General features: G+C 39.8%; 1 protein-coding gene across 2 annotated transcripts in view; it reads left to right on the plus strand.

The window, feature by feature from the left end:
• Positions 1-27,534, plus strand: part of KCNQ5 (potassium voltage-gated channel subfamily Q member 5) — a 530,762-nt gene that overhangs the window by 475,587 nt on the left and 27,641 nt on the right. Inside the window, exons 7-10 of one of the 2 annotated variants that reach the window (XM_048845923.2) lie at positions 2,996-3,091; positions 9,161-9,255; positions 11,405-11,431; positions 20,540-20,760. In XM_048845923.2, coding sequence (XP_048701880.2) covers positions 2,996-3,091; positions 9,161-9,255; positions 11,405-11,431; positions 20,540-20,760 — 439 coding nt within the window. The remainder of the gene's footprint in view (positions 1-2,995; positions 3,092-9,160; positions 9,256-11,404; positions 11,432-20,539; positions 20,761-27,534) is intronic. The other variant, XM_048845922.2, reaches the window with a different exon arrangement.

The raw sequence follows: 27,534 nt of genomic DNA on the forward strand, positions 1-27,534 counted from the left end.
TTGGTCCCTCCTCCAGGGGTCATGTAATAATTTTTGTTGTCAGAAGGGGGCCACGGTGCAATGAAGTTTGAGAACCCCTGATCTAGTCTGACCTCCTGCACGTTGCAGGCCACAGAACCTCACCCACCCACTTCTGTAATAGACCCCTAACCTCCGGCTCAGTTACTGAAGTCCTCAAATCATGATTTAAAGACTTCAGATTACAGAGAATTTTAGATAGAGCTGGATGTTGCAGCACAAATTATCAGCACAGTTTTATAGCTGCAGAAATACATAAATTCATAACCACAGTCTGTTTGCATATCTCACAATGACAATCAAGTTCAGAATATTACAAGTTTTCATAGAAGGCCTTACTTGACATTCTTTTATACACAATAACATTGCACAATCAGTTGATTCAATTACTTACTCTTGGGGTTCAGCCCCCCCCTGTTCTCCCCTAAGGGTGTCTGGCCCCTGATTGTAATAGAAGTTCATTCTATTAAATGAATACAACTATTTTTATCCTATAAATGACTACTTGATAAGAAAGACACGACAGCTTATGAGATTTACAGACATTAAAGGGACTTTAATGGAAATGAGAGTAATCTAATGAGTATTGGAAGTGGTAGAAATATCGTAACATTTAACGTGTGTATACAAATGGTGCATTTAATAAGCCTGAATCCAAAGGGCACATTACTTCCTCTTGTATTAAACCTGTCACTGTACATATGAAACATCAATATTTAAAAATTTATTTATTCACTAACATATAGATCATTTAAAAAATTATTTTCATTGGAATTAGAATATTTTTATATTTAACCATATAGACTGACCAACATTAAAAAGTCAGCATTTACCAACAACATTGCAGCATCTGTGATTCCACAGTTATTTTCTTTGTTTAAATACGGTAACTCCTCACTTAACGTTGTACTTATGTTCCTGAAAAATGCGACTTTAAGCAAAATGATGTTAAGCGAATCCAATTTCCCCATAAGAATTAATGTAAATAGGGGGGGTTAGTTTCCAGGGACATTTTTTTTTGGTCAGACAAAAGACTATATTATATATAGAGAGAGAGAGTCTTTTGAGAGAGATGCGCATTTCCCCTTTAAGTACGCTGACCCCACTCTTAGGTATACTGCCTTGTTAAGTTAATCAGCAAGCTGAGACCGCAGCTGCTGCCAGGAAGCTCCCTCCATCCTGAGCCCTGTCATGTGTCCCCCCTGCTCTATGGAAGATGGGGTAAGCAGGGTGCAGGAGCTGGGGGAGAGGGGGACACCCTGACCTTAGCCTCCCTCTCTCCCCAACCCCTGCACAGCAAGCAGGAGGCTCAGGGAGCAGCTCCAAGGCAGAGGGCAGGAGCAGCACATGGCAGTGGCAGGAGGGACAGCTGAACTGCTGGCAATTGATAGCCTGCTGGGCGGCTGCCACACAGGGAACTTAGGGGAGCGGGGAGCTGATGGGGGGCTGCTGGTCCACCCTGTTTCCAAGCCCCCACCAGCTAGCTGCAACGGGCTGCTCTTCCTGCAAGCAGTGGACAAAGCAGGCAGCTGCCAAACAATGTTATAAGGGAGCATTGCACAACTTTAAACGAGCATGTTTCCTAATTGATCAGTGACGTAACAATGAAACAACGTTAACCGGGACAACTTTAAGTGAGGAGTTACTGTACAGTACAGAGCAATACTTCATTATCTCAGATATTACAGTGGAATACCTGTTGGCAAATGTTGACATCAATGGTACCCACTGTATTTGAATCAAAGTGAATTATATAATTATCCCTAGCAGAAAACATACTCCTAGAGATGACTAGGGAATAGAATATTTATATCTGAAGATGAGTATATGAAAAATGAATACAGCCTTAAAGTAAATATCAGAAAATGTATTCCACATGTCATATCCATGTAGCCATTCATTTTCTTCATGAGCAACATTTGTGTTTAGTCAGACTATGGAGAAATATATTAAGATGTGTGTATCTTTCATGGATTTTCTTTTATTTTTCTTGCATAAGAGTCAAGTGGTATCTTTCCTCCTTATAATGCAAAATTATTCAGCGGAATAACACCTCTTGCAGAAGCTTAGGAAGCAAGCATCTTTGCACTTTTGGCCTGTTCAGCAGAAGAATGAATAGTCTTACCCTGTAAAAAGCCAAAAGTGGTAAAGATTTAATTATAAACTTTCTTTCAAACCCGGTATTCCCAACCCCAAATGTTCAAAAATCATGAGTCAGGCTCTCCAAAAATCACAAGACTGACTTTATAATCATGAGATTATGTAAAAATAATAGATTTTGTGTTCTTTTTATTTACCTTCTGCTTTTTGAGCCTTTAGGGTGCACTGGGCTCATATTTTGAAGCTTTTTCCACAGCCACGAGAACTAGAAACTTACTTTTTCATTCAGAATGAAGGCTGAAATCATCACATATCCACTTGATTCCAGGAGCTGGGGCTTTAAGGAAAACAATAATTATCATGAGACTCATGACAAAATCATGAGAGTTGGCAACACTGCAAACCCCATAGAATGAATACTACAGATAAATTAATTAAACTGAAAAACTTGCTGTATGCAAGCTATTTTTGAATTTTCTAAATTCAAAAGTTACAACACAGGGTTGTGACTATAAGTGAAGTATGTACATGATTGTTTGGCTGCTTACACAGATACCTTATTTGGAATATCAGTAGCACACCATAGCCTATAGCATCGAATGGTTTAGATGAGCAGCCATTCATAACACTGCAAATGTTATTTCTTATGTATGTAGGGATTCTCATGTCTTACAGTGAATGGACATTGTCTATTGTGAAACTTTTGTACTGTAATAAATGTGGTTGTTTGAAATAATCAGACAAAACAATTCCAATTGTGAATAGTGGTGCTTTATTTTTTCTCATCCTCAAAATAACTTCAGAGCTGATGTATTTAAACTATTTTTCACAATTACCTTCCTAATGATAAAAACTTTTGTGTTATATTTTACTCTAGGGCATTCTTGGCTCAGGCTTTGCATTAAAAGTACAAGAACAGCACCGTCAGAAACATTTTGAGAAAAGAAGGAATCCAGCTGCCAGTTTAATTCAGGTAAATATAAAAACAGTGAGAGGATTAAAATAGATTTCTATGTGCTTGTTAAGTAAACCTGTATTACCTCCTGCATTATGCAAAGTTCTGCAGAAATATTGTTTAATTGCCACAAGTTGAACATTTTGTTAAAATGAACTGTGTTCAATAAACACCTTGCATTTGTATAATGTCATATTCAGCTTTACAATGCATGGTTCATGCATTGTTGAATTTCAGATTAATATCCATGCCAAAATGGCCAGGCAAAGATGCAAATTATGTGCAGTCCTGCTTGACATTTGATTATATAAATTACTTGGGAAAACAGATTTGATCACTAAAGGACAGGATTAAGAGATAGCACAGCACTCTCAAGCTGCAGTGGGGGAGGTTTAGATTGGATATTAGGAAAAACTTTTTCACTAAGAGGGTGGTGAAACACTGGAATGCGTTACCTAGGGAGGTGGTAGAATCTCCTTCCTTAGAGGTTTTTAAGGTCAGGCTTGACAAAGCCCTGGCTGGGATGATTTAACTGGGAATTGGTCCTGCTTCAAGCAGGGGGTTGGACTAGATGACCTTCTGGGGTCCCTTCCAACCCTTATATTCTATGATTCTATGATTCTGGCCCAGATTCAATTACTTTTCACTACTAGAGAGTTCACAGTGCTGAGATGAGTAATACATTCCTTTAAAATGTAGAGTTTCCTGTCCAGAGAATTGCTGTCAATATCACCCAATCTAGGAGCTGGAAATATGGAATTGAATAGTTCAGTGTCTTGAAATGATGAGCATCTTTTCACCTGTTGTCTTGAGGTGAAGGTGCAGATCAATGTTTTAAAAGAGATAAAAGTAAATAAGTTTTTTTAGTATATTTGATCATTTAAACTGTAATTTTGTACAATTATTTTAACTTTCTGATCATAGTGGATTGAAATGCTTGCTGATGACTTTCATACCGGAGGTCTCTAGCTCTAAACATACAAAAAAAAGAAAGAATGAAATCGGTTTCCTACTGAACTTTATTGTATTTGATGTACTGGACTGAAATACAGATATCATCTTCATTTACTTGTTTTGGAAACCAACTCTTTTAAATGTGTACCATATATCGTCTTTTTTCATACTGGTGTGGCAAGTGAAAACAAAGAACCTGAGCAGTTCATATAACATTGTTTCACTAAGCTCAAGACGATGACAAAGATATCTTTGGAATGTTCAGGCAGTTAATAAATTATTAATTGACAGCATAAATAAGTATTTTGTCGTTCCTTTTGCACCTGCTGTAGGATGAGTGAAACTCTCCAAGATATATACATTCTGATTGCATTCTTTGATGAGATTACAAGTTTGGTTGATCAAGGTAACTGCATAGAAGTAATATACTTAAACTTTTGTAAGGCATCTGACTTAGTACTGATGTGTCAGGGCCAGGTCATGGACGGACAGCCTAGTGGCTAGAATCAGTGTCAGACATCAGGAATCGGAGTCGGGAGGGATCAATCTAAGGTTAGGAGCTAGGGGTCAGCATCAGGAGTGGAGGCTAAGTCAGGAACCAGGAGTCAGAAGGAGGGGACAAAGCCAAGTCAGAAACCAGATATCAGAGGTAGGAAGTAAAGCCAAGATCAGGAACAGGGATCAGAAGCAGAAGACACGCCTACCCAGAAACCTGGTATCAGAGCCAGGAGGAAAAGCCAAGGTCAGGAATCAGGGAGCAGAAGCAGGATGAGGAAGCAGGGTCTGTAGCAGCAGTTGGCTCTACATAATTGCAGAGACAAACTTACTGAATCATCCCCAGCAGATGTTACTTTGTATGTCTGGACCAATTGGGAATGTCCTTCCAATCATACCCTCTGTGGGGGGGGATGTCCTGTGATGTGTGTGTGTCCATGAGGCTCATGACCTGCTGAGTGTTTTCACTACCAGAGCTGTTACATGGTGGCAAGGAAATGGTTGCTGCCCAGGGAATTTGCAAGCCTAGGTTCTAGACCTGCTGCTCTTAAAATCACGTCCCTGCCCAAGAGCAAATCTGTAGTATCACCTGCCCAGGGTTTTTGGGGATTGCCTTTGTGGAAAGCCTCTATAAGTTGGGAGCTTGTACATGGTGGGCTGGTTCCCAGGACTGCTCCTTGGGGTCATATGCCTCCCAGTTCACAAAGTACCCAGCTTGATCCTGGAATCCAGTATGGTCGGGACTAGGTGTTCTTCATGGTGCTGGACATGAATGGGTGGCAGAGGTGGTTGCGTTCGGCCCAGAAATGGGCCATTCTGTGAATGGCTTCAAAAGAGAAATTGGAAAACAGGGTGTATTTTGAGTCACCTAGGCAGGCAGAGTTTAACGGTGGCAGAGTTAATTAGTTGGCGGATCTGAAATGGTCCAAGATATCAGTGATCTAGTTTATGGGGTGGTCTGGTGTGGAGATGTTTGGTTGTGAGCCAAACCTTCTGGCCTACCTTGAATTCCGGGCCATGCTGTCTCCAGTGATCCGCATGTTGCTTGTAAGCATCTGCCATGGGGTCCACTCACCGCCTTCTCCTGCCGCTCTGGGGATTAGCTCCTTTCAGGTGCTGCGCCCTCCTCTGGCGGTCTGTCCACCTGTCTCTGCAATGCCAGGTGCTCCTTCATGACTTAGCCCTCCAGCCAAGTCACTATGCATGTTTCTCCCTTCCAGTGTATCACAGTCTTTGGAAGCAAACTGTCCCAGGCAGTCCCCTCTCCATTGCCGGGTCTGTGCCTCTTCCGCAGTGGCTGGTAGGGGAACCTGGGCCTCCTAGTCATAACTTCAGATACACTAAGAGTTTGGTTAGGGAACGTTATGTCAATCAGGACCTCCAGGGGCTGCATGTCATATGGTGTGTGTGGGCTCATGAGTTGACTTTTGTTTTTCCCGGTGGGAGGTCCACCCCAGCTTTTCCCTCCACACTCGGCCTCTTCCCCCAAGGTCCCACCCCACTCTGCCTCTTCCCTTGCCCGCTCCACCCGCTCCCTGAGTGCCTACTGTCCACTCCTCTCTGCCCCCACCCCAAGGCTCCTCCCCCGCGCACCACTCACTCCTCTCTGCCCCGAGACCCCGCTTGCCCACCGCTGACTTCTGTCCACCCCCAAGACCCTCCTACCTGCCACTTGCTCCTCTCTGCCCCTTCCCCTGAGCACTTCCCACCCACTCCTCTGCCCCCTCCCCCAAGGCCCCCCCACCCACCGCTCACTCCTTTCTGCCCCCTCCTGCCTGAAGGGTGAGTGATGGGAGAGGGGACAGAGAAGAGTGAGTGGTGCAGACCTTGGGGCAAGAGGCAGAGTGGGGGCTGGAAGAGGCACAGCACAGGTGGGGCACAGTCCATGGGTGCTGAACACCCCCTATTTTTTTTATCCGTGGGTGGTTGAGCCTCAGAGCACACACAAAGTCGGTGCCTATGTGTGTGGGTGCCTCTGACTCATGACCTGCCAAGTATTTCTGCTGCTAGCTGGTGGCATAGGGACAGTTGCTGTCCTGGGAGCCTGCAGGCTCAGGTTCTGGACCTGCTGCTCCTAACACAATGATATTTTAATTAAAGGATTAGCACTGTACAGTATCAATAAGGCACCCGTTAAATGGATTAAGAACTGGCTAACTGACGGATCTCAAAAAGTAGTTGTCAGTGGAGAATGCGGATATTTCTAGAGCCGTTCCACAGGGATCAGCACTAGGCCTGACACTATTCAACATTTTCATCAATGATCTGGACGTAAATATAAAATTACAGCAGATAAGATTGGTGGATGACACAAAGGTTGGCAGAGTGGTAAATATTGATGAGGAAGAGGAAGTCATATAGCGTAGTTTGGTAAAATGGGCCCATTCAAACAAAATGTGTTTTAATGCAGCCAAATGCAAATATTCATCTATGAAGAATAAATGCAGGCCATACTTGTAGAATGGGGACTGTATCCCGGAAAGCAGTGACTCTGAAAAGGACTTAGTGAACAAGTAACCCAGTGTGATGCTATAGTAAAAAGGGATAATGTGGTCCTTGGATATTACCTCTGTATACAGTAATGGTGAGAATGGTACTGGAATAATGCATCCAGTTCTGGTGTCCACATTTTAACAAGGATACTGATAAATTGCAGAGCATGAGGAAAAGAGTCATAAAAATTATTCAAGCACTGGAGATAATGCTTTACAGTAAGAGACTCAGTCTCGTTTAGTTTATCAAAAAGAAGACTGACAAGTGACTTGATTGCAGCATATAAGTCAGGGGTGCCAGAATAGGGCAGGTTTCCGGGGGTCATGGTCCTCCCACTTCTTATGGCCGTGACTTCCGCATCCTCCTTGAGAGAATCGCAGACTTAATAATAAGGTATTCAAAAGCTCTGTTTATTTTTTCACACATTCAGTAGCAATAAAAAATGCACATCTGCAACTGAATAACTGCAAAACCTGTTGTTAGTTTCAAGAGCCCTGATTTTTCAAGTGTGATGGCATTGGAATTAGCATTCAGATCCTCCACTGTCATGCCCCGATGTAGCAATTTACACATATGCAAAGCAGGTGTGAAATGCTACCAAGGGAGAATGGTAGCATGTTACACCTATTTTGCATTCTCTTCACACAGATGTAAATCACTAGCTGGGATGTAGAATAGTGGAGAATCAGGCTTAATATTTCTATTCTTTCACTCCAGTTGGTACTAAATATGTCCAGGCAAAGGGCATTGAAAGGACTATATAGACATAGATTCTAAGCTGGTGTAAATTGGTGTCTCTCCATGGATGTCAGTGAAGACCTGGCCCATATTAGTATGGCATGACAGTACATATTGGAAATGATGGAACAATGTCCAGGAAACCTTTTAACCTAACTGGCTAGATCCTCAGCTTGTGTTAGTTGGTGAAGCCAATATAGCTACAATTTAACTACAACACCTTATACCAGATGAAGATCTGGCTCACCATTTTTGTCCAATTATAAATCTAAAAGTTGAAAATACTTTTGATACTGTATATTTGCTTTCCACCAACCAAATTATTTGTTTCGTAGCTTTATATCGTCAAAAATGCCTGAGCCAAGGAGAATATTCTACCTTTCCTCTAATTTTTTTGTGGTTGGTTTTCATTATCATTTGCAAACTATATTATGACTAGAGCTGGGTGAATATTTTTCAGTGAAAAGTCAAACCAAACTATTTGCACATTTGGATTGAATTGGGCAAATAGTTTCAGCGGAATGAAAAATGAAAAAAATTGGAAAAAGTCTCAATGGTTCATTTTGATATTTTCAAAACAAAACATTTTGACTTTTAATTTTGAAACAAGGTTTCATTTCTGTATTTAACTAGGTTTGTTTAAAAACATTTTAAAGGTTAAAAAACACCCAAAACAAAACATTCCCTTCGCCCCCCCCCCCAAAAAAAATATCAGGTTGAATGATTCTGGGGGGGGGGTTGTTTTGGTGAGAAAAACTGAAAAAACTACATGAATTTTTGAACCTGAAACAATTTTTTCCTCATTTTTCAGTTTGGTCCCAAACCAAAAAAAAAAAAAAATGTATTTGGTGAGCTCTAATTCTTACACCCTTCTTACTTCAGTCTGCAACTTTGTGAAAGTTTCTCCTGTGGGATTTTTACAAATAAATCACTGCACTGCTTACTATGCACCTTCTGTTTACTGGCTGTATTGTGATATTTACCCAGAGATTATTAGCCATATTTCACCATGTCCTGATTAGCAATTTTTGCTAGATTTTGTTGGTATTAATGTTTATTTAGACAGCCTAACAGGTAATGTTCTTGGTTTGAACAAAGTCCAGACTTTCCATAATCAATATGGTGGCATTTTCATTTCATATATTGTTGGTTCCTTTGTGCTTTTCTATTGTTTCCTCATACCAGGCTGCTTGGCGGTTTTATTCCACTGATTCCAGCCGAACAAACCTGACAGCCACCTGGCGATATTATGAAAGTATTCTTCCACCCCTCAGGCATGTATCAGTGCTATGAATGATAAAAAAAAGCCATGACTTGTATTGGTTTACTAATCTGCTTTTCAATTTTTGTTTCATCCCCTGCTCCCTCTTGCCTTGTTTTTCTTTTTATCATATATCCTGCACGTAGTGTGTATGGCGTAGTTATGCGGCTGATGAGAAATCGGTTTCCATTGCTACCTGGAAGCCTCATTTGAAGGCCTTGCATACCTGCAGCCCTACAAAGTAGGTACAAATATGGCAGCTGGTGCTGTTCTTGATGTCTGTTCAAGCTTATAGAAAATTAGTATTTCTGTTTGGTTTGTCTCTCTCTCTCTCTCTCTCTCTCTCTCTCTCACTAATTCCTTTCATTAAGGTCTCAACTAACAAATCTGGCCAGTATTATAGAGACTCCAGACACAGTGAGGATAAATAGAATCCATTTCCATTTATCTATGAAATATTATTGCACTAAAGTATTCAAAGCATTTTCTCACAAACCCTCAGCTGTGAAGGTTAATATTTTACTCGTATCCATGCACCGTACCAGCTATGTTTTAACTGTAAGCAATACACACATTGATAATCAGAGCCTCCATTTCCAAGTCACACTAATTCATCCTATTTACTGTAGTAAAGACGTGTTACTATTTATAGGGCTCATACCTATTGGTTTCCACACAACATGCTTTCTTCATAACTCAGCGAATGGTGCTTACTGATTGACTGAAGAACTAATAGCTACCCTCGATCTTGGAATTTGGGATTATGTACCAGCTCCTCAACTGGTGTAAATCAGGTTAGCTCCACTTAAGTCAATGGAGCTGTGCCACACCAGCTGTGGATCAGGCCCATAGAATTTTTGAGACCAGAATCAGATGTATTTGGAAGCTCATGTAATCATTTATCCACTACAAGCATTTCCTGTTTCTCTAATTACATTGCTTTATACATAAACTACATTTCTCTGAGTAGAAATTTAAATTTCTCTTTGTTATCCTTATTAATCTTTTTAAATCAGCATGTTTACTTTTCCAGTGGCAAATCCTCTGTAGGGGAGCATAGGCAATATAATTAGTGCAGTGACTGCTCTTTATTCTCATGGGCAGTATTATTCTACATTGCACTATGAGGCTTTAGAAACATCTGTGCTTCCCAAGTGGCAAAGAACTTTATGACATTCCACCTCTTGGGAATGTAGCCTTTAGTTATAACTTCAGATACACTAAGAGTTTAGTTAGGGGATATTATGTCTTTGGATATACACACATGTAATCAATAGAATAAAACCATGTATTGTACCTCTAATGTAAGAATTTGGCCAATAGAGAGTACACTGATGTCATAACCTGGATGAAAATTCTCAGTGCTTTGGCAGAAATTCACCCTTTAAGAGGAATGGTCCAAGATTGTTCCGTAGCTCTGAAAAAATTTAACACAAGGCAGTATGTCACTGCCCCAAATGTGGGGCATATACTTTGGAATGGAGAGTACTAAGTACAGCTTTGAAAGGTACACAGTGATAGCCTTGCATGAAAGGTGTAATAGAAGTCCTAAGTATTATTATTGTTGTTGTTATTATGGCCAGTGCAAGAGACCAGCTGTTCATCTCAAACGTGTGATGAACACCCACGCAACCATAAAGAGGAGATTATGTGCCAGATAAATTTAGCCAAAAAGGGTTGGCTGACTACAGAAAGCTGATCTGTGAATTTCAAAGAGTTTAGAAGAACTGAGCCATAAGTGATCTATTACCACAAGTATTCATCCTGAATACTTCAAACTAAAAGTAGCTTTCAGATTAAAAGTTATCAAAGAGTTCACAAATATTGATTTTAATAATTTTGTTTGAGACAAATAGATATTCAGGTATAGGGCAACTTTTGCATACATGAATTAATATGAAGCTATATAAATAAGCTATATCCTATCTGAAATAGTCTAGAATACAATTATAGCCCAAGAAAAATAAAGCATAATAATCATTATTTTAAAGAAATCCATTGCTGTGCTATCACAGTCCTAATTAAATCAAACCTGTTTCATTACTGCAGATAACTTTATCAAATAAAAAGTCTACAGCTTTCTGTTATATATGTGTCACCAATGCATTTTGCCTAAGTAAGTGCTTTGCCAACTCAGTCTGCAGTGGTATGTATTCAGCAAGTTATGCATGTATTAAGGTGACTGAGAAGTTTATTTTTCAGAAACATTGTAGTTCTGAATGTTGCTTGAATGTTTTGTGCTTGCACTATAACCTGTGTATTTCACATTAATTTAATTAACACATCCATTTACAATTTAGCATTTATCTAACACCATCTGTGACTGAGTATTAATAATTACTATCTGCATAACAAAGTTGTTTTTTCTCCCCATACCCTGACACCTGAAGGAAAGAACAAGGGGAAACATCTAACAGGTTTGTCGTTTCTCTATTTGTTATATATTTTTAAATCTCCAAATTTCATAACGGGGTTTGGAATGTCTTTTGTATAGTAGGTTCAAAATAGATTGGCTAACACGGAGTTGTAATAGTTGGAAAATCATTTCTGTAAACTTTTATTACTATTGTCTGAAATCTCATTTTTATTTGTCCTACATTAGCAGCTTAATTTAGCAGAAATTTGCCTTTTTGTCTCCGTTTTCCCACGGGAAAATCTAGGGGACTACTAATCTTCATAGCCACAGAGCACACCCTTATTCTGAGGGAAGATCCCAGCTCTAGTTACTGCAGAATAATGACTTAAGCATTCTCTCCAGTTCAGAGTCTGTGCGCCAGATTCTGCCATAAGATAGATGGGCACAACTCCCATTGATTTTGGTGGAGGTTGTAGCTGCGTCTTTGAATCTGGCCTTCTAATTTCAGAGAATCCATCGTCTTTCTAACACCAAGGAGGGATCTTCCCTGGCTTCGTTGTATGTCAGTCAGAAGACACAACCTGTAAATACTGCTCTTCCCCTTACTGACAGCTCAGATCCAGAGAGCAGAGTCAGAAAAGGGCCAGGTGGCTGGAAGAGTAACTACACCAGTGGTTCTCAACCTGTGGCCCAATCAGCACAGAGTTGTGGCCCATGTGACATCCTCAGGGCCATAGAGGTAGTATTGACTGTGGCCCACATAACACATTGCAGGCCACATATGTGGCTCACAATGGTAAATAGGTTGAGAACCACTGAACTACACCATCCCAAAAACTAGTGTTCAGGAGTCAATTCTCCAGTACAAAAGTGATCAAGGAAGGAATGGTGGAGCTTATCTCACCACCTGCATGACACCCAAAAACATTTTTTAAAAGAAATAAAATATAGTCCAGAGCCAAACCAGCCCACAAGTGCAGCTGCATATGGGACATATTACAGTCCTGTAACACTTACAGGCTGTGGAGCCACATTTGCGGAGTTTGGACATCCCAACAGTCTAAAACATGAAAGTTAGGTGAACTTGTTTACATCTCCCTAGCGGGCCTGCAACTTGCCACTTGTCCTTCTCGCTTTTGAAGCTACGGTATTCTTATTCTTCTCTTGATGTGCATGTAACTCCTATTAACGTTACACACATACCTCTTGAGGTTCCTAGATCCATTCTAAGATATCCATTACATCCACTTTATTTAGTCTGTCTTTCACATATAACCAGTTTGATATTGTTGTCAAACTTGTGTCTTTTCATATATAAATATATTCCCTCATTGAGCCCGCTACCAATTTACTCATTTTACACTGAACAGTATAACACGTGATCAAAACTTTCAAATACTATTCATACTTCCTTTTTCTTTTAACAAGTGCTCAAAAACTGATTTCAGATTTTATAAAAAGCTGTTTGTAGATGTGATTGGTCATTGCTTTGAGCAGGCGGTTGGACTAGATGACCTCCTGAGGTCCCTTCCAACCCTGATATTCTATGATTCTATGATTACTTATCCCCTTACATTATTTTCTCAAAAAGAATGATTTAGACAAAAGAGAAGGGAATAATTCCCACCTTGACAGGTGAGCCTTTATACACACAGTTCCCTTTACCATAAATAGAAATTACTCATATAAATCCCTGAACATCAAGATGATAGTATATCCTATGATTAAGATAATGGTTCATATTTTAAAGTAGTCTAGGGGATTTAACCATATATCTTCAATGACTTTTCATTGAATTAATACTAATGGAAGATGTGTGGCCATATCCCCTTTGAAAATCTCAACCAATCTTTTCTGTTGTTGCTGTATATTGAGTAGGAATCAAAATGCACTTTTTTGCATGGCATTAAAACACTTTACAACAGCTTATACACAATAGCATGTTAAAATTGAATTTTCCCAAGGAAAAAGAAATACAATTGAAAAGTTTTAAAGATTATCAATCATTTTTAATTTTTAACTGATATCTTTGACTTCAGTGTAAACCTGCTGACCATTCATTGCCTTTTTAAGTGAAGTTAAGTATTGTGTTGTTGTCAGTGGCTGTTAATAGTTCCTACAGTGTTGTATGGCTGTATGTTTACATCAGTTAAAAAATATGTAATGAATGTAGTCTTTTGCATTAAATATGTAAATGCAATGTTCTGCAATGCACTTTCTAGAATTAACTATCTTCTAGTCTTTAACTTCTTTTTACTGTGATGCTTAGTGACTTGCATGTGATGCTATGTGAACTAAATAAATGGTGTCTTTATATTAAAATGTGTTTGTATTCGCAGTGCATTGAATTGCTTTGTGAACATGGTTTTTCTTCTTAATTCTGTTTTAATAAAACAAACAAGAAATGTTTATCCATTTATCTGGAAATTATTTTAATTTCTTGCCTATAAAAATGAATTTTGGACATATTATAACATTTTTTATTCATTAACTCCTATTTGGACCTAGAACCTTTCAGAGTATGGCTAAGTTGTCACTCTGTGTTTGGAGGATAGAACTGAGCCTTTGAGCTATACATGAACATTAATTTTGCTAACAAAATGCACAACAGTTTATATTTAGTATTTCTAAATATTATATAGAGGTGCTGTTTTGTTTTTTCTCTTTTATAAAATTAGACTGTATTTTTCTAGTATTTTCTTTGGTGTAAAATAGATTATTCTGTAAATCATTGTTCGAATTCTGCAAGCCATTTTAAATCTGAATTCCTATACACTGCATTCATATATATATTTAACAATTTATTCATCATGAGTGAAATTCACCCCTGTTCAGAGGACCAGCACAAGGTCGGTGCAGAACATTTCACTTAAACCCTATCTATATTCAGACCTTCCAGGAGCCTCAAGTTGTGCATAGGCCTTGGGATGATTCTCTCTGCAGGAAAGTAAATTTCACCCAAATAGTGTAGTTTTTTTATTATCCTTTTAAATAGAAGTACTAAATCGTGGGCCTGATCATCCATCCATTACTCTAGCAACACTCTCTATTACAGGCCATGGGAGTTTTGCCTGCATAGGAGTTCGAGAAAAGACCTATTATTCTACTCATTTTGATTGGTTCTTTCAAATGTATTATATTTTGGAATCTCCATATACAATATTGTATTTGTTTCTCATAGCAGATTTAAAATTAAATGATTACCTTGTTTATTATCTTTGCCTCCACCATTGTGAAAAAAGAATTGTCAGTAATCTGGAACCTGTCTTGGCTTATATGGAAAACCTAACTCCTTTCCTAGTAGTGGAATGCTTAGTAATACAATCCTCTATTTCCCCTCACTCCTAGTAAGCTTTGTAGTAATAAACAGAAGCTCTTCAGGATGTACAGCTCTCGGAAACATAGGTATCCAGCATCCTATCTATTCACATGATATTTGAGAATGCCACTAACATCAGGTGCATGATCAGTTTACTTCCCCTTCTTAGTGCTTTACAATTTCTTACTTCTCCTAGGGTCCTTTCTTGATTTTTTTAAGTGCTTGTAATTTTCCCTGTTGCTTGTTGCCTGCAGTGCTGTATTAATATAATGGCAATAAAGTGTTGTATATTATAGTATACTGTGTCAGCACCTCAAAATTCATGCAATTGACAACTGCAGAGTGCAGCACGCATTGGCTTTTCTAAGCCTGGGTACCCTCTTCCGCCTGAGACTTGAACTTTTGGAATGTTTGATCCTATAAAGAGCTAAAACAGTTCTTGGCTATTTGGATAACTACATTTTCCTAAATCCAAGAGGATTATTGCAACAGCGGAGGCTGTGTTCCCATGTCAAATAAATGTTAATTAGTGGGAAATACTAAGGTATCTCATGCTAGGTTATTTCAATAACTTAAGTTTACGGTTGCTACTGAGAAGTATTCCCTTGGAGACAGTGCCTGAATCAGTGCATTATCTACAGTGTAGAGGACTGCATGCTAAAACAATGGTTTGCTTCAACTGGACTCTGTTGACCTTTCTATCTCTTGCCAAACATGGTAATTTCTAGCTTATGAATCTCAGGGGAGAATCCTCTACTCTATGCCAAAAACTTGCTACATCAATTTTTTTAAAGTTTTTTTTAGTGATTTCAAAAAGTCATTATAATCCCAGACTGAAATTATAAAGTGAGCAAAAATATAGTTTCTATTTGTCCAGAGACTAATTTGAAATAAATGCACTATTTTTCAACACCATTCACAAAAAGCTTCAAATGTATTCTTTTAAAATTCCATTACTACATTGAAATCTAAACTAAAATTACTTCCTTGTAATTCTTGCCTACGCTCATAGAAGGTGCGAGGTATAACATCACCATTCTTGGGTTCACACTTCTAGCATGAGGCTGGTGGAGAAGTTTTACATCTTAAACTTCTAGGACTGGATTATCAAATACATGTGTGTGACTCAGTGTGATTTCAATAGGTGTCATGTGTACCCAGTTGGAGTAATGGGGCTCCTAAAGTAATTTGGTCCACTAGAGAATATTGCTCACTACCCCTCCAGTGAAGCCACAGTGACCCCTAGTGTGTCCCCCCCAGCAGTTCCTTCATAAGTGAAGGATAGAAAATAAAGAATTTGGGAAAAACTAAAAGGAGTACAAAGCCCTGTGCAAGAGAACAGTTCATGTGTATGTTGACTAGCGGGGTGGAGGACTAAGTGGGTGAGATGTTATAACTAATGCCTTCAGAGTACAAAAATTAAAGAGAAGTCATTTTCTTTTTTTCCAAAGGTTCCAGTTGTAACTGATCACTACTCTTAGGGCAGGTCTACATTACCGCTTAAGGGCTTGTCTTCACTACAGGGGTAAGTTGACCTAAGTTGTGCTATTCCAGCTACATGAATAATGTAGCTGGAGTCAACATAGCTTAGGTCGACTTACCCCAATGCCTTCACGGCGCTGCGTCGATGGGAGACACTCTCCGGTCGACTTACCTTAATCTTCTTGGGGAGCTGGAGTACCGGGGTCGACCGAAGAGTGCTCTGCTGTTGATTTAGCGGGTCTTCACTAGACTCGCTAAATCAACACCCGCTGCATCGATAGCAGCAGTGTTGATCTCTCCATAGTGAAGACTAGCCCTGAGTCAATCTAATTTATGTCACTCAGAGGTATGAAAAAGTCCCTCCTCCTGAGCAATGCAAGTTTTGCGCTGTCCATACCAGCACTATGTCGGCGGGAGACACTCTCCCGCCAACATAGCTTATGCTTCTCGCCGAGGTGCCGTCAGCATAGCACATCTTCAACAGACACGATACCGTGGTGAAGCTGCATCAGTGCAGCTGCACCGATGTAGCGCTGTAGCGTAGGCTTGCCCTACAAGACTTTAAAGCTCCAGCACTATAGCTATAGAAATATACAGAATTCTGCAACAGGCAGCAAAAGAACACAGTAGGTCCAAGAAGATTATCATTGTCAAAGTCAAGAAATAGAAAGGCATAAAAGATTAAACAGATAAAATATAAGCAACAAAGAACAGAGTCATCCCCCAAAAAAGAACAAAATTGCTATACGGTAGGGATAGTGGGGCTCATTCAGGTTCTGTACACTTGGGCCCTGATTCAAAAGACCACACCTCTTCAGGAAAGCACTTAACCGTTTTGCTTCCCTGAATCAGTGCCTTAAAGCTTTTGCCTTCTGGGTCAGCATTCAGGTTGGAGTTACAAGAACCCTTGTGTGGCGGCTAAGAGGGCCCTCAAGCGTTAATCCCAGAACACTGACAAGTCCACAGCAATGTGTGAGCAAACGCCACAGTGTACCCCATCCAATTTCATGATGTCATGTTTGTCTCTACTGGACATCAACAGGATGGCTTTCATTCAAAGCACTACATCCATGACATCTTTTTAAAAGATGAGAAAAAAGAGATTTATATTAGTACAAATGAGTTGATTTAGCAGCAGTAATACATACTTTTCATCTAATTTTATTTTTGGTTGCATTTGGTTGCATATAAAATATAGTCCTTATCAATCCTTGTTATGGCTACCTTATCAATTTTCCAATTGGTTAAATTAATGTAAGACAAAGTGACATCTCCAGAAAGTTTTTACTTTATAGGATTTCTCTAGAAAATAATCATTTGATTTTCGTGCTTGAATAATAATTAATTTTTTTTACCGGTACAGCAAATACAGTATATGGAGAGCACATGTATAGATATAGTACCCATAATAACAAATACATTTGCATTATGTAATTCATGCACGCTAGTGTGAATACATTGTAGTGTGACTATTAAATGACTGCCTCCTAGAGTACATTCTCATGACAGATTATAAACAAAAGTTACTGAGAGTTGAACTGAGCCTTGAACTGTAACTGTTACTGTAAAACAAACCTTAGAGCTTGCTTTTCTTTCAGATTATAGGTTCTGAGGGTCTTTTGTATTCAGTACACTACAGGATTTAGTGTTCCAGGTGTGATTAATATTTTGCAATGGAAAGAGATGACATTTCCAGTATCATCCCATGTTTGTTTCAAAAATTGCTTACTTTGGGCAAGGGGAGAAAGGGATTAGATTGAGAAATTACAGAAACAAGTATTCTTTAAAGGGATATAAGATGCCATATTTGTCTAATGAAGATCTTTATAGCATTCTTGAAACTGACCTCATTATAAGCCGCTCAGCATGTGCTTTGCTTGCCGCCTACTGCCTCTCAGTCAGTCTCAGCTGTATGAGACATAGTATGATGCATGGACAAAGAGTGTATGATTATCTGAAAATGTCATAACCTCAGAAGATCATGTGATTCCATTTCATATAGTTACATACTGAGAACTCTGTCTTTTCAGAATATAGTTTGTTAAGCAGGTAGACATGGAACAGTACAATTTAATATTTCTTTTTAGTTGCAAAATACATTTCTGTTCAAAACGCTTCTTTTTAGTGTCTTACAGTAAAATACAGGGACCATGAGAGAAGCAGAACAGGCTGCATCTCAGTGTCATGAACAACAAGCAGATAGTCTTTGCCATGACCCCCAAAAAGGTTTATTGCCACTGGAACACCCTGTCCCTTTTGCTAGAGTCAATAAATTCACAAGAGGCTCTCCTAAGTGTGGCCTGTCATGGATTCACAGGGTCTAGTCTATGCTTCAGCCTTTAACTGGTCTCCTGAGGAATATCCCATTAGTGTGCTGGACTCCAAGGATCCCTATTGTTCCACAGGGACAGGCCAGTGGCCGCCACAACTCCAAAACTAGGCCTTCAAGCCCCATCAATCCCTGTATCTCGATGGCTGCCTGCAGCAATCCAGCCGAGCCAGGCTCCTGCAAGATACTTTCCCCCTGCTTCAGGGCACAGTGCTCTTCAGTAAATATCTGCAACAGCACTAGGCAGATTTTTCAAAATAAAGTAACAATATATTAGTGACCTGGAATACAGAGGCTGAAAGTCTGGTTTTCCCTGAGAGAGGCAGAATTAGGACAGGTTTCACACTGTGGGGAGACAAGATTTTGCCACACCCTATTTCCCTAAGGTTTCTTCCCATCTCCTCTGCCCCGTTCCCTTTGTCTCTCAGTCGCCAGTGAGCTTCCCTGTGTCTGTGAACCCTGCTTTTCTTCACATAAACACCTAACACCTTTGTGTCTTTGTTCTCCAGACACAGCCATGCTGTGTTCACACGTTCAGCTACTTCTGCAGGTAGGAGTTAATCTTTGGTTGTTGAGATTCCCTTACCTCAGGAGGATCTTCCATTCATCTGGGTTGATTCCAGCCTAGTTCCTAATGGCACATTCCTACTACCCCAGACAGCTACACAGCCCAAACACGTCATACCTCCTGCTCAATTCCAGGAAAAGCAATTTATCCCCTCTATATCCAATGGGTAACAATAGAAAGTCAGATGGGGACACATACATTGTTCATAAAAATATTACAGAAAATTCCCACATTTGTTATGTAGCCACAATACAATTGTGTCTGTCAACCCCTTCCCTTGCACAAATAGGATCATTGTGCAGGAAAATTTTCCCCTTGTATAGATTATTGAACTTAATCATGTAGATACAACACATCTTCATGCCTCCAAACTGCATACACAGGTTCAAAGTGGATTACTCCATTCCGTCTCCTATTTGTGTCCCATATTTTGTGTCTGTAAAATAGTGACAATGAATAGTGCAAATTATAAATAAATATGGAAAAGTGTTACATGAAAACAGCCAGAGTGAGCAAATCAAGTACATTACATAGCATATACAAACATGAACAAAGCTGGAAAGTACATTCTGTAAATTAGGGGCACCCAAAATCTTACCCATGAGTAAGTAGAAGGGAAAAGTCACAGGTGTATGAAAAAAAGCATTCTTCCTGTAGCTCTCCCAATGTACAGGCCATCTTAGATCAAGCAGTCACAATCACTAGCATGGCCAGGCTATTTCAGCTGACTGGTCCTGAAGTACCATCTGCTAGTGGCTGTTCCAGCTGGTCAGTTCCCAGCTCAAAGACAGGAAATTACTTTATTAAACATACAGTATAATATCACATTTTTGTGAATCAGCCATCACATCAATAACATTTCTTGGGGGTGGGGGAGGTTGTTCATTTTGGTTTTTGTCTTGTCCAAATGAATGCTGTAACAAAGAATTTTAAATTTATGTGATCATTAATAATATGTATGAAATGTTGGAAAATGTCATGTCTTGAAAATGCATGAACTTAACAATAACATTAATCTTGCCTGTTTAAAAAACAACAACTACATGGCATGCAGAAATAATAGAACAATTTGTCTTGTTTATCTGTAGAGATGATCAGAAATGCACTGAGCTGGGCTGTCTTACATGGAAATATATTTGTAATCATCTAAAATTTAAGTCCTAACCTTAAAAGTATGTCTGTAAGGTTAAACCATTATTACTGGATTACATTTTGTTAGATTTACTATACACTATCACTGCAATCACTATACACTCTCAATGATAATGTCTTTATAGAATTATACTTATTTCAAATGAGCATTATCCCAATGAATGAATATATTCCATGAAAGTGAAACACTGGTTAAAAATCTACATTGTGCTTTCTTTAGTTTAGTTGCTGGAAATAAATATATCTACATGTCTATCACATAACAAAGGAAATTGGAATGAATTAAATATGAAATAATATATATTTCTCTCTTTCACAGCCAGAAGTTAAGTTTTAAAGAGCGGGTACGGATGGCTAGCCCAAGAGGCCAGAGTATTAAGAACAGGCAAGCATCAGTTGGAGATCGACGGTCACCAGGTACTGATGTTACTGCAGAGAGCAGCCCAACCAAAGTGCAAAAGAGCTGGAGCTTCAATGACCGAACCCGTTTCAGACCTTCACTGCGTCTGAAGAGTTCTCAGCCAAAACCAGTGGCAGATGGTAAGATATTTTTCATGCATATTTTCCATTATACCTTGTCCCTATCTCCCCTTTGCCACAAAGCGGCCAGACTTCCACGACCACCCATTCTCCACGGTTCTAGGAAACCACTGCAGATACTCGAGTTTGGAGAAGGGGGGTACTGGAAAGCTGGCTTCCCAACTAGGTTAGAGTTCAAGCTGTAGTGCTTTTTCTGTGGTGTGCTGCTTGGTGGTGGTGCTAGTGGTGAGTTTGTGTCACTGGGCAGAGGAGGGAGATGTACTAGTAGATGCTTTAACTTTTCATTTCCTTATTTTTATGGTTTTATCTTAGGCAAATTATGCGTAGACCAACCTTAAAAGATAATAGATAAACAAGATCATGGTTTTGTGTAAGGACGTCGTGAAGTGTCAGAATTTCCGACAGAATGGAGATTCCAAGTTTTGTCCACATTGGCTCCTGTTTTACAGAAGGTATAGGACCTGAGGTTATGCCTCTCCCCTTCTCCTTCAACCAGCTAAGCACTTTCACAAAAATCCTGTTTTTTCACAAATGTAACCCTCACTTCATCAAAGATCTTCCTCCATGATGTCGCATCAACAGGGACCCAGTGGCCCCTCTAGTCAGGGATAACCAAGGATGTGGAGACCAGATGCAATGCTAGAGGACTAAGATAGCCAGGGAACCTAGTGGCAGCCAAGAATAGGGAGAGCCAGGCAACTTGTAACCTATCAAAGTTCAACTTGAAATATAGTCAATTTCAAAAAGTGAGTTAAAAGTAGTTTTTGGTATTACAGTTGCCTGAGTGTTCCCTGGCAATTTTAGGTTTATACAATCACATTTTCCTATTATATAAAGATTTGACTTCCCCCTGAAGGCCCACATATAAACAATAGGATATGGGAATACAAGGGAAGCAGCAAAATTGACTGTACACAAAGTGCTGTCAACTGCAAAAAGGAAACCAATTGACAAAAATAGAGACGTCGCTAATCTCTTTTCATGACAGTAATCATGTATGCAACTTCTAATAATTGTGGATAATAAAAAACAATCAGACAAGAGTGTGATTTAGCTATCTGCATCCCTTTAAGAGCACATATTAGCACATACATAGAACTGAAATACACTGTAGACCACAACTAAGAGCCTCCTACTCAACGTACCTATTCAGGAAATGCCTCACTAAATAATCAGGGTTAGCAACATTCCCTGAAGGGCTGAAAACAAAACAAGCAGACCATCTGCGGATCAGCAATCCAGAGTCTAGGATCCTCCTCTGAGAATCCTCAGATGTACAAATCTTGAGACTTTCAGCTTAGGGGTTGAGCACCCATGGCTGATCTCAACGGCTATGATAGAACAATGGAACAGAAAGTGGTCTTTAAGATACAAACCAGTAAGGTCTTTATAGGTAAAAAAAATCAATACCATGACCTGCACCTCGACATAAACTGACAACCAATGCAGTTTGCTGAGCACAATTGTAATATTCCTTTTAATTTTTACCCCTTATTTTATACTCCTATCTTTCATTCTCTAGCCCCATCACATTGAGGAATTCATTTCCTTTTTACCAGCTCCCCATGCTCATCAAACAAACTATGCAAACATTGCCATATATTTTCCCCTAGACATACTGTAACTTATAGTCTTGAAGCATCATCAAAATAAGTAGGAACTTACCGTGCAGTCTTTGATTTTAGGGAAAAGATGCCATGAATTGCATCTGCAGGAATCAATACTCATAAAAACTAAATATAGTTTATAATTCTTTACAATACACTTAAATACTTTCCAGTTCCTCAGAGTAACCGCAGATTGTATGCATGTCAGCAGTTTCCAGCTGCACAGCCACCATTATGTACAAAAGCCAACAGATATGTCCATTTCTCTTCTGTGACAGAAGGAACAACAGCTTTAAGTGACTCCAGCTCTTTGGTAAAGTTTCCACTGTAGGACTTAGTCCAGCAGCCTCTGGGATCAGTGTCATCAAACTGATGTCCAGCTTGCTTACTACTTATAGGCAACACTTACACAGTACATTCTGCAGCCTCGCTTTTATCCCTCAGATATGTAGTACCAACCTTGGTGTATTCAAAATTTTTCCTCACATGCTATCAATTCTACAGTTATTAAATGCTGTCTCAAGGTGGATGTTCAATAGACTGCATATTTAGCTTAGAGCATTTTTTCTTCTTACTGAATGGAACTACAGCATTTTATTTGTTGTAGTAATGTATTCTTATCTCCCAGGTGTCAGGTCACTACCTCAGTTTCCTTCCTTATGATAATCTTCCACTGGCTATTTGGCTGGGTGATTGTGGTACTTTGGCCCTCCAACCAAAGCAAAAATCCTCCCTTTCTGGGATAAACAAACATCCAAACACAAAACACCACACATATTTGACCCTCCTTGAGCCAGGCCTTTTGCTACCTATTAGTGTAGGAGCTCAGTGGTCCATTTCTTGTATCATGTTTCATCTCTTTTGATGTAAGGCAGGTACCAGTGATTGACTGACGTCCCCAGGCTAAGGAATTTCTTCATCCTTCCAGGACCAAACAACTCAATAGTTCTTTCCTACCTTGCTCTTCCATCCTTAACACAGGAGAGTGAAAAGGGTTTCCTCCCACCTTTTCTTGCAAGCTCTAGCCTGTCATCTCTAGCTAAAGGCAGGAGCTAGCAACAGGCCTCCAGCCCACTCCACTAGTGCATTGCTTCAGGCCTTTCCTTCACTTGCTTTCCCACACATCTGAATCTTCATCCCCTTAGTGCAGGACTCACAAACAGTCTCTGATTCTACTGAAAATCTTATCCTGCAAAGGAATGGGAAGTTCTTTTCTCTCCTGCCTCATCAGGCCTTGAACAACTTACCCTTCCCTGTGTTTCCTGTCTCTTCATAGACCCTTTCCACAGACTCTCCAGGGCTGCTTCCCCAGCACTCCTGGTGGAAGGCCCTACTCCAGGTCTTGCTGCGTCTCTGGTTTCTGAGGAACAGGACTTATTCCCCTTCTCCCTACTGCCTTCTCAGCAGGGGTTGTTCTAAATCACCCTTTCTCCCATTCTGAGATGAAAGTAGGGCACAGGGTGTAGCCATCTATAAGGACCAACACACCCTGTTACATTGTATTCCACCATTTTATTCTTTCGAGCCTTTGCAGGAGATATTTAGCATTCTCTATAACCTAAAGACGTTGTGCAGTTTATTGAATAAAACATCAAAGTGTTCAACACTTGAGAAATTACAGACGTATTTCATTTGATTAATTGAAAAGGCCTCTCCAAGGAAATAGTTGATTTCTATTCTTATCTCTAAACTTAACGGCAGAAAGTTATAAACTCACATGAACTCTCTGCCCTTCTATTCCCCTGAGAGTACTTACATTGAATCCTCAGGGTGAGTAGATCATAAAAATCATGGAAAGAATGCAAATGTATACTTCATCCCCCATATACTTAGTTATTACCATAAAATTTATGTATCGTAAAAATGACAGCTTTTTCTTTCAATAACACACAGATCTTGCCCTCATCTAGAGTTCATTCGATCAGGGGCAGGTCCTTAGTTTAGTTGTTTTTAAGCCCTCATTAGTTAGCAATTACTGGTTAAGAGTTAAGCCATTTGGTGTCTTTCGTCTCCTTACTGGATTTGTATGAGCTAATACCTTGGGATAAAAAGCTGTAGTGCTGTTAGCAATATGTTAATTGATGTCAGTCGATAGGGTAATATTTCTGTGATTGTTTAAACTGATGATGTATCTCCTGTCATTTTCATATAGTTTACACTGTATTGAATTAGTAAGATCTTCTCAAACATAATCCACCATTCTAATTTGAATTCTATGCGACAGATCTTCTTCTGCTGTTAATCAGCGTAGCTCCATTGGTTTTGATAGTTATTTCAATTTACATCAAATGATGGTCTAGCCCTATGATTCTGTCATTCAATGTGTATCTCTACAATACATATTGAGGGTCTGATTGTGCAAAATTTACTCATCTAGGTGAGTACTCAATGACTTCAAAGGGACTGCTTAGTAGTATGAGTAAGGGTTGCACAATTGGGCTCTGAGAGAGAGAGCGCAAATGCAATGTTGTGTGGTACAGAGGTTTTACGTAAATGAATTTCAGATGACCACACACTCATGAGTGGTGAAGCCATGAACTGAGTGCCAATTAAGCCATTATACCACACTACACGGCATGTATTCTGCGTATGCCAAATACAGTACTATTTTAGGAATGCTTTAGAATTTAAAAAATGTTGTTGGTACTGTCCTTCATAACCTTCTGCATTTAAAGCCAAGTACCCTCATTACCATTACTCAGCAGCGGGAGTCTCTGCTTTTTTAATAGAAAGGGAGAGGGAGCCAAGCCCAGGATGAAGCTGGCCCTAGTGGGGTGAGTGCTTGCGGGGGTGAAGTCATTGCTGCTGCTAACCCTGACCAAAACTGGGCATTTGGGCTGAAGACTCTCCAGTGGTGATCTCTGTCCCCACCCCCAAGGACAAGGGGTTTGGAATTTCAGAGCGGTTTTGTGGGCAGAGTACAACAAATGATGCAGTCAAAGATACAGGATATTTCCCCCATAGCTCTTCACTTTATCACATAGCCTGCACTTTCTTACATGGCTATACTTTAACATGTGTGCTGTTTACATAGGTATGAGATATGTTTGTGTGTATAGCTATATTGATACATATCAGTTAGATAGAGATTTTTAAAAGTTTCGAATTTTAAAAGTTAAAAAGCATCAAAACAAAATCATCCTTCTTTCTTACTCTCCTTTTATGGCGAGTTAATAACAGATCAGTTAGTGATTCACTGTTATGATGTGATCAGCAATTTTAACTGTAGAATTATGGTGTATATAATTAACTGTTTTTAGAAAAACTTCTGATTCTGCTATCATCACTCAACGTGGAGAAACTCCTTTTTAATTAAGTATCGGGAGCCATTCCATAAAATATTGCCAGTATTTCGACAGAGCGTTTTTCGGAAGTTTAAGAGCAACTAAAGCTAACTGATAATTATTAGATGGGAATCTTTATGCAATGTTCATTATACACGCAGAATTTTGAATTTTAGGATCACGCATTAATTATTTGATAACCAATAAAAATGAGGCTTCTTATATTAAAGAAATATTGCCTAAGCCCCTCCCCTCAAAGGGAGTTAGGCATTTACGAGTAGGTACCTCCCTCTACTAGGATTCACAGCTGTGAACTGTCTGCTGGAGTTAAGCACTGAAGCAATGTCAGTTTTACTGTAGCCAAAGTACATTGCTAAACAAACTGAATACACATATGGCCTTTGGAAAATATAAATCAAAACCAAGGCATAACTTGTGCACCAAACCATATGACATACAGTTATGAACTCATGCATTTTTATTTGTTATTTGTGGGATTTCACAACATAATTTTATCCCATATATCTCTGCATAATCATAAATGGCAGTGAAATTCATAAATGGAATGCATATATGTCCATAAAATTCCACTGGAAAGTTAATCAGAGCATAAACATTTATTTCATCGGGAATGCAAATTGGAAAATTTTCCAAATTCTTCTTAATACATGCTCCCCAAACTCTTTTTGGACACAGCAGCAAAATGAGGACAGACATATGCATGGGATTACAATTTTGTTAAACTTTAAGACGAGGGAGGGGCTATACCTGCCCATCACCTATATTCTCCTATACCAGACACTTAATTGGTTCCAATGTGGGGATTACAGAACTCCTTACCAGAGAACCCATTAACTGGCCCAGGCTTACAGGGCTTGTTACCATAAAATCCGTAACTAGCATCAGGTTTACAGGGCTACTTAACATATAACTCAAACACGGGGTGGCTCTCCTCAGTTTACACCCCAGGACTCAGCTCTGAGTCCTAGCACCCTCTTCCCCCCCCCCTTCCCCCGCAAAGGGGACAGAGGGTGCAGCAGGGTGGGACCTCAGTCCGCAAGTGCTACAAAGTCTGACCTCTGCCCATGAAGGCCTCAAGGACTCACCCTATCACATGAGCCCAAGGCTCATCACCAAAATCCCAGGTCTTTTACCTCTGGGAACCATTCATTTTATTCTCTTAACTGCACTGGAAACCAGCGGCAATTTCTGACGAATAAACTCCACCACCCAAGTACCTTAGTTAGGTACTAAGTGTGTTCCTACTCAGACCACTGTGGGTTGAAGGTGCTGTGAGGAAGGCAAAAAACTTCCTGGTCCTTTGCCAGTTGGCCCATGGGAGAAAAAATTCCCTCCTGACCCTGTAAATAGGCGATTGGTTAGACCTGCAGTATCTGTCAGGCCAGGTTCCCATTCTTAGTTCAGGTGGGTAAGGTGGGCAGCTGGAACAGAGCCAAAAAAAGCTCCACAAGGCCCCTGCACTGGCTAAATCCTGGGAGCTGGGAATGCTGGCCAATCAGCACCCTTCTCCCCCAATTGGCCAATGGGTGCCAGAGACTCCCGGGGGAGGAGCTACCTATTGTCCATTGGCAAACGTCTCCCTCCCTTGCTACTGTGACTGTTTTCCTTTCACCAACAGCCCCATCAATTTCTCCTGCCCATTGATGTGGGTGGGAGGCATTTCCAAGTCTCTAAGTATTATAAAGAAATATGCACATTTCTCATATAAATCAAATAAGTTTTATAGCTTTTCCTCACAGCATTATTGACATATTGTATTGAGCTCCTACCATGCTGAGGGAAACTCATGCCAACGGAAATATTAGAAAGAAAGAAGGCAGTTTATTAAGAAAAGTGCCTCTTTTGCATGTTGGCTTAAACTT

The sequence above is a fragment of the Caretta caretta genome, chromosome 3, assembly GCF_965140235.1.
Source record: "Caretta caretta isolate rCarCar2 chromosome 3, rCarCar1.hap1, whole genome shotgun sequence".
Classification (NCBI taxonomy): Eukaryota; Metazoa; Chordata; order Testudines; family Cheloniidae; genus Caretta; species Caretta caretta.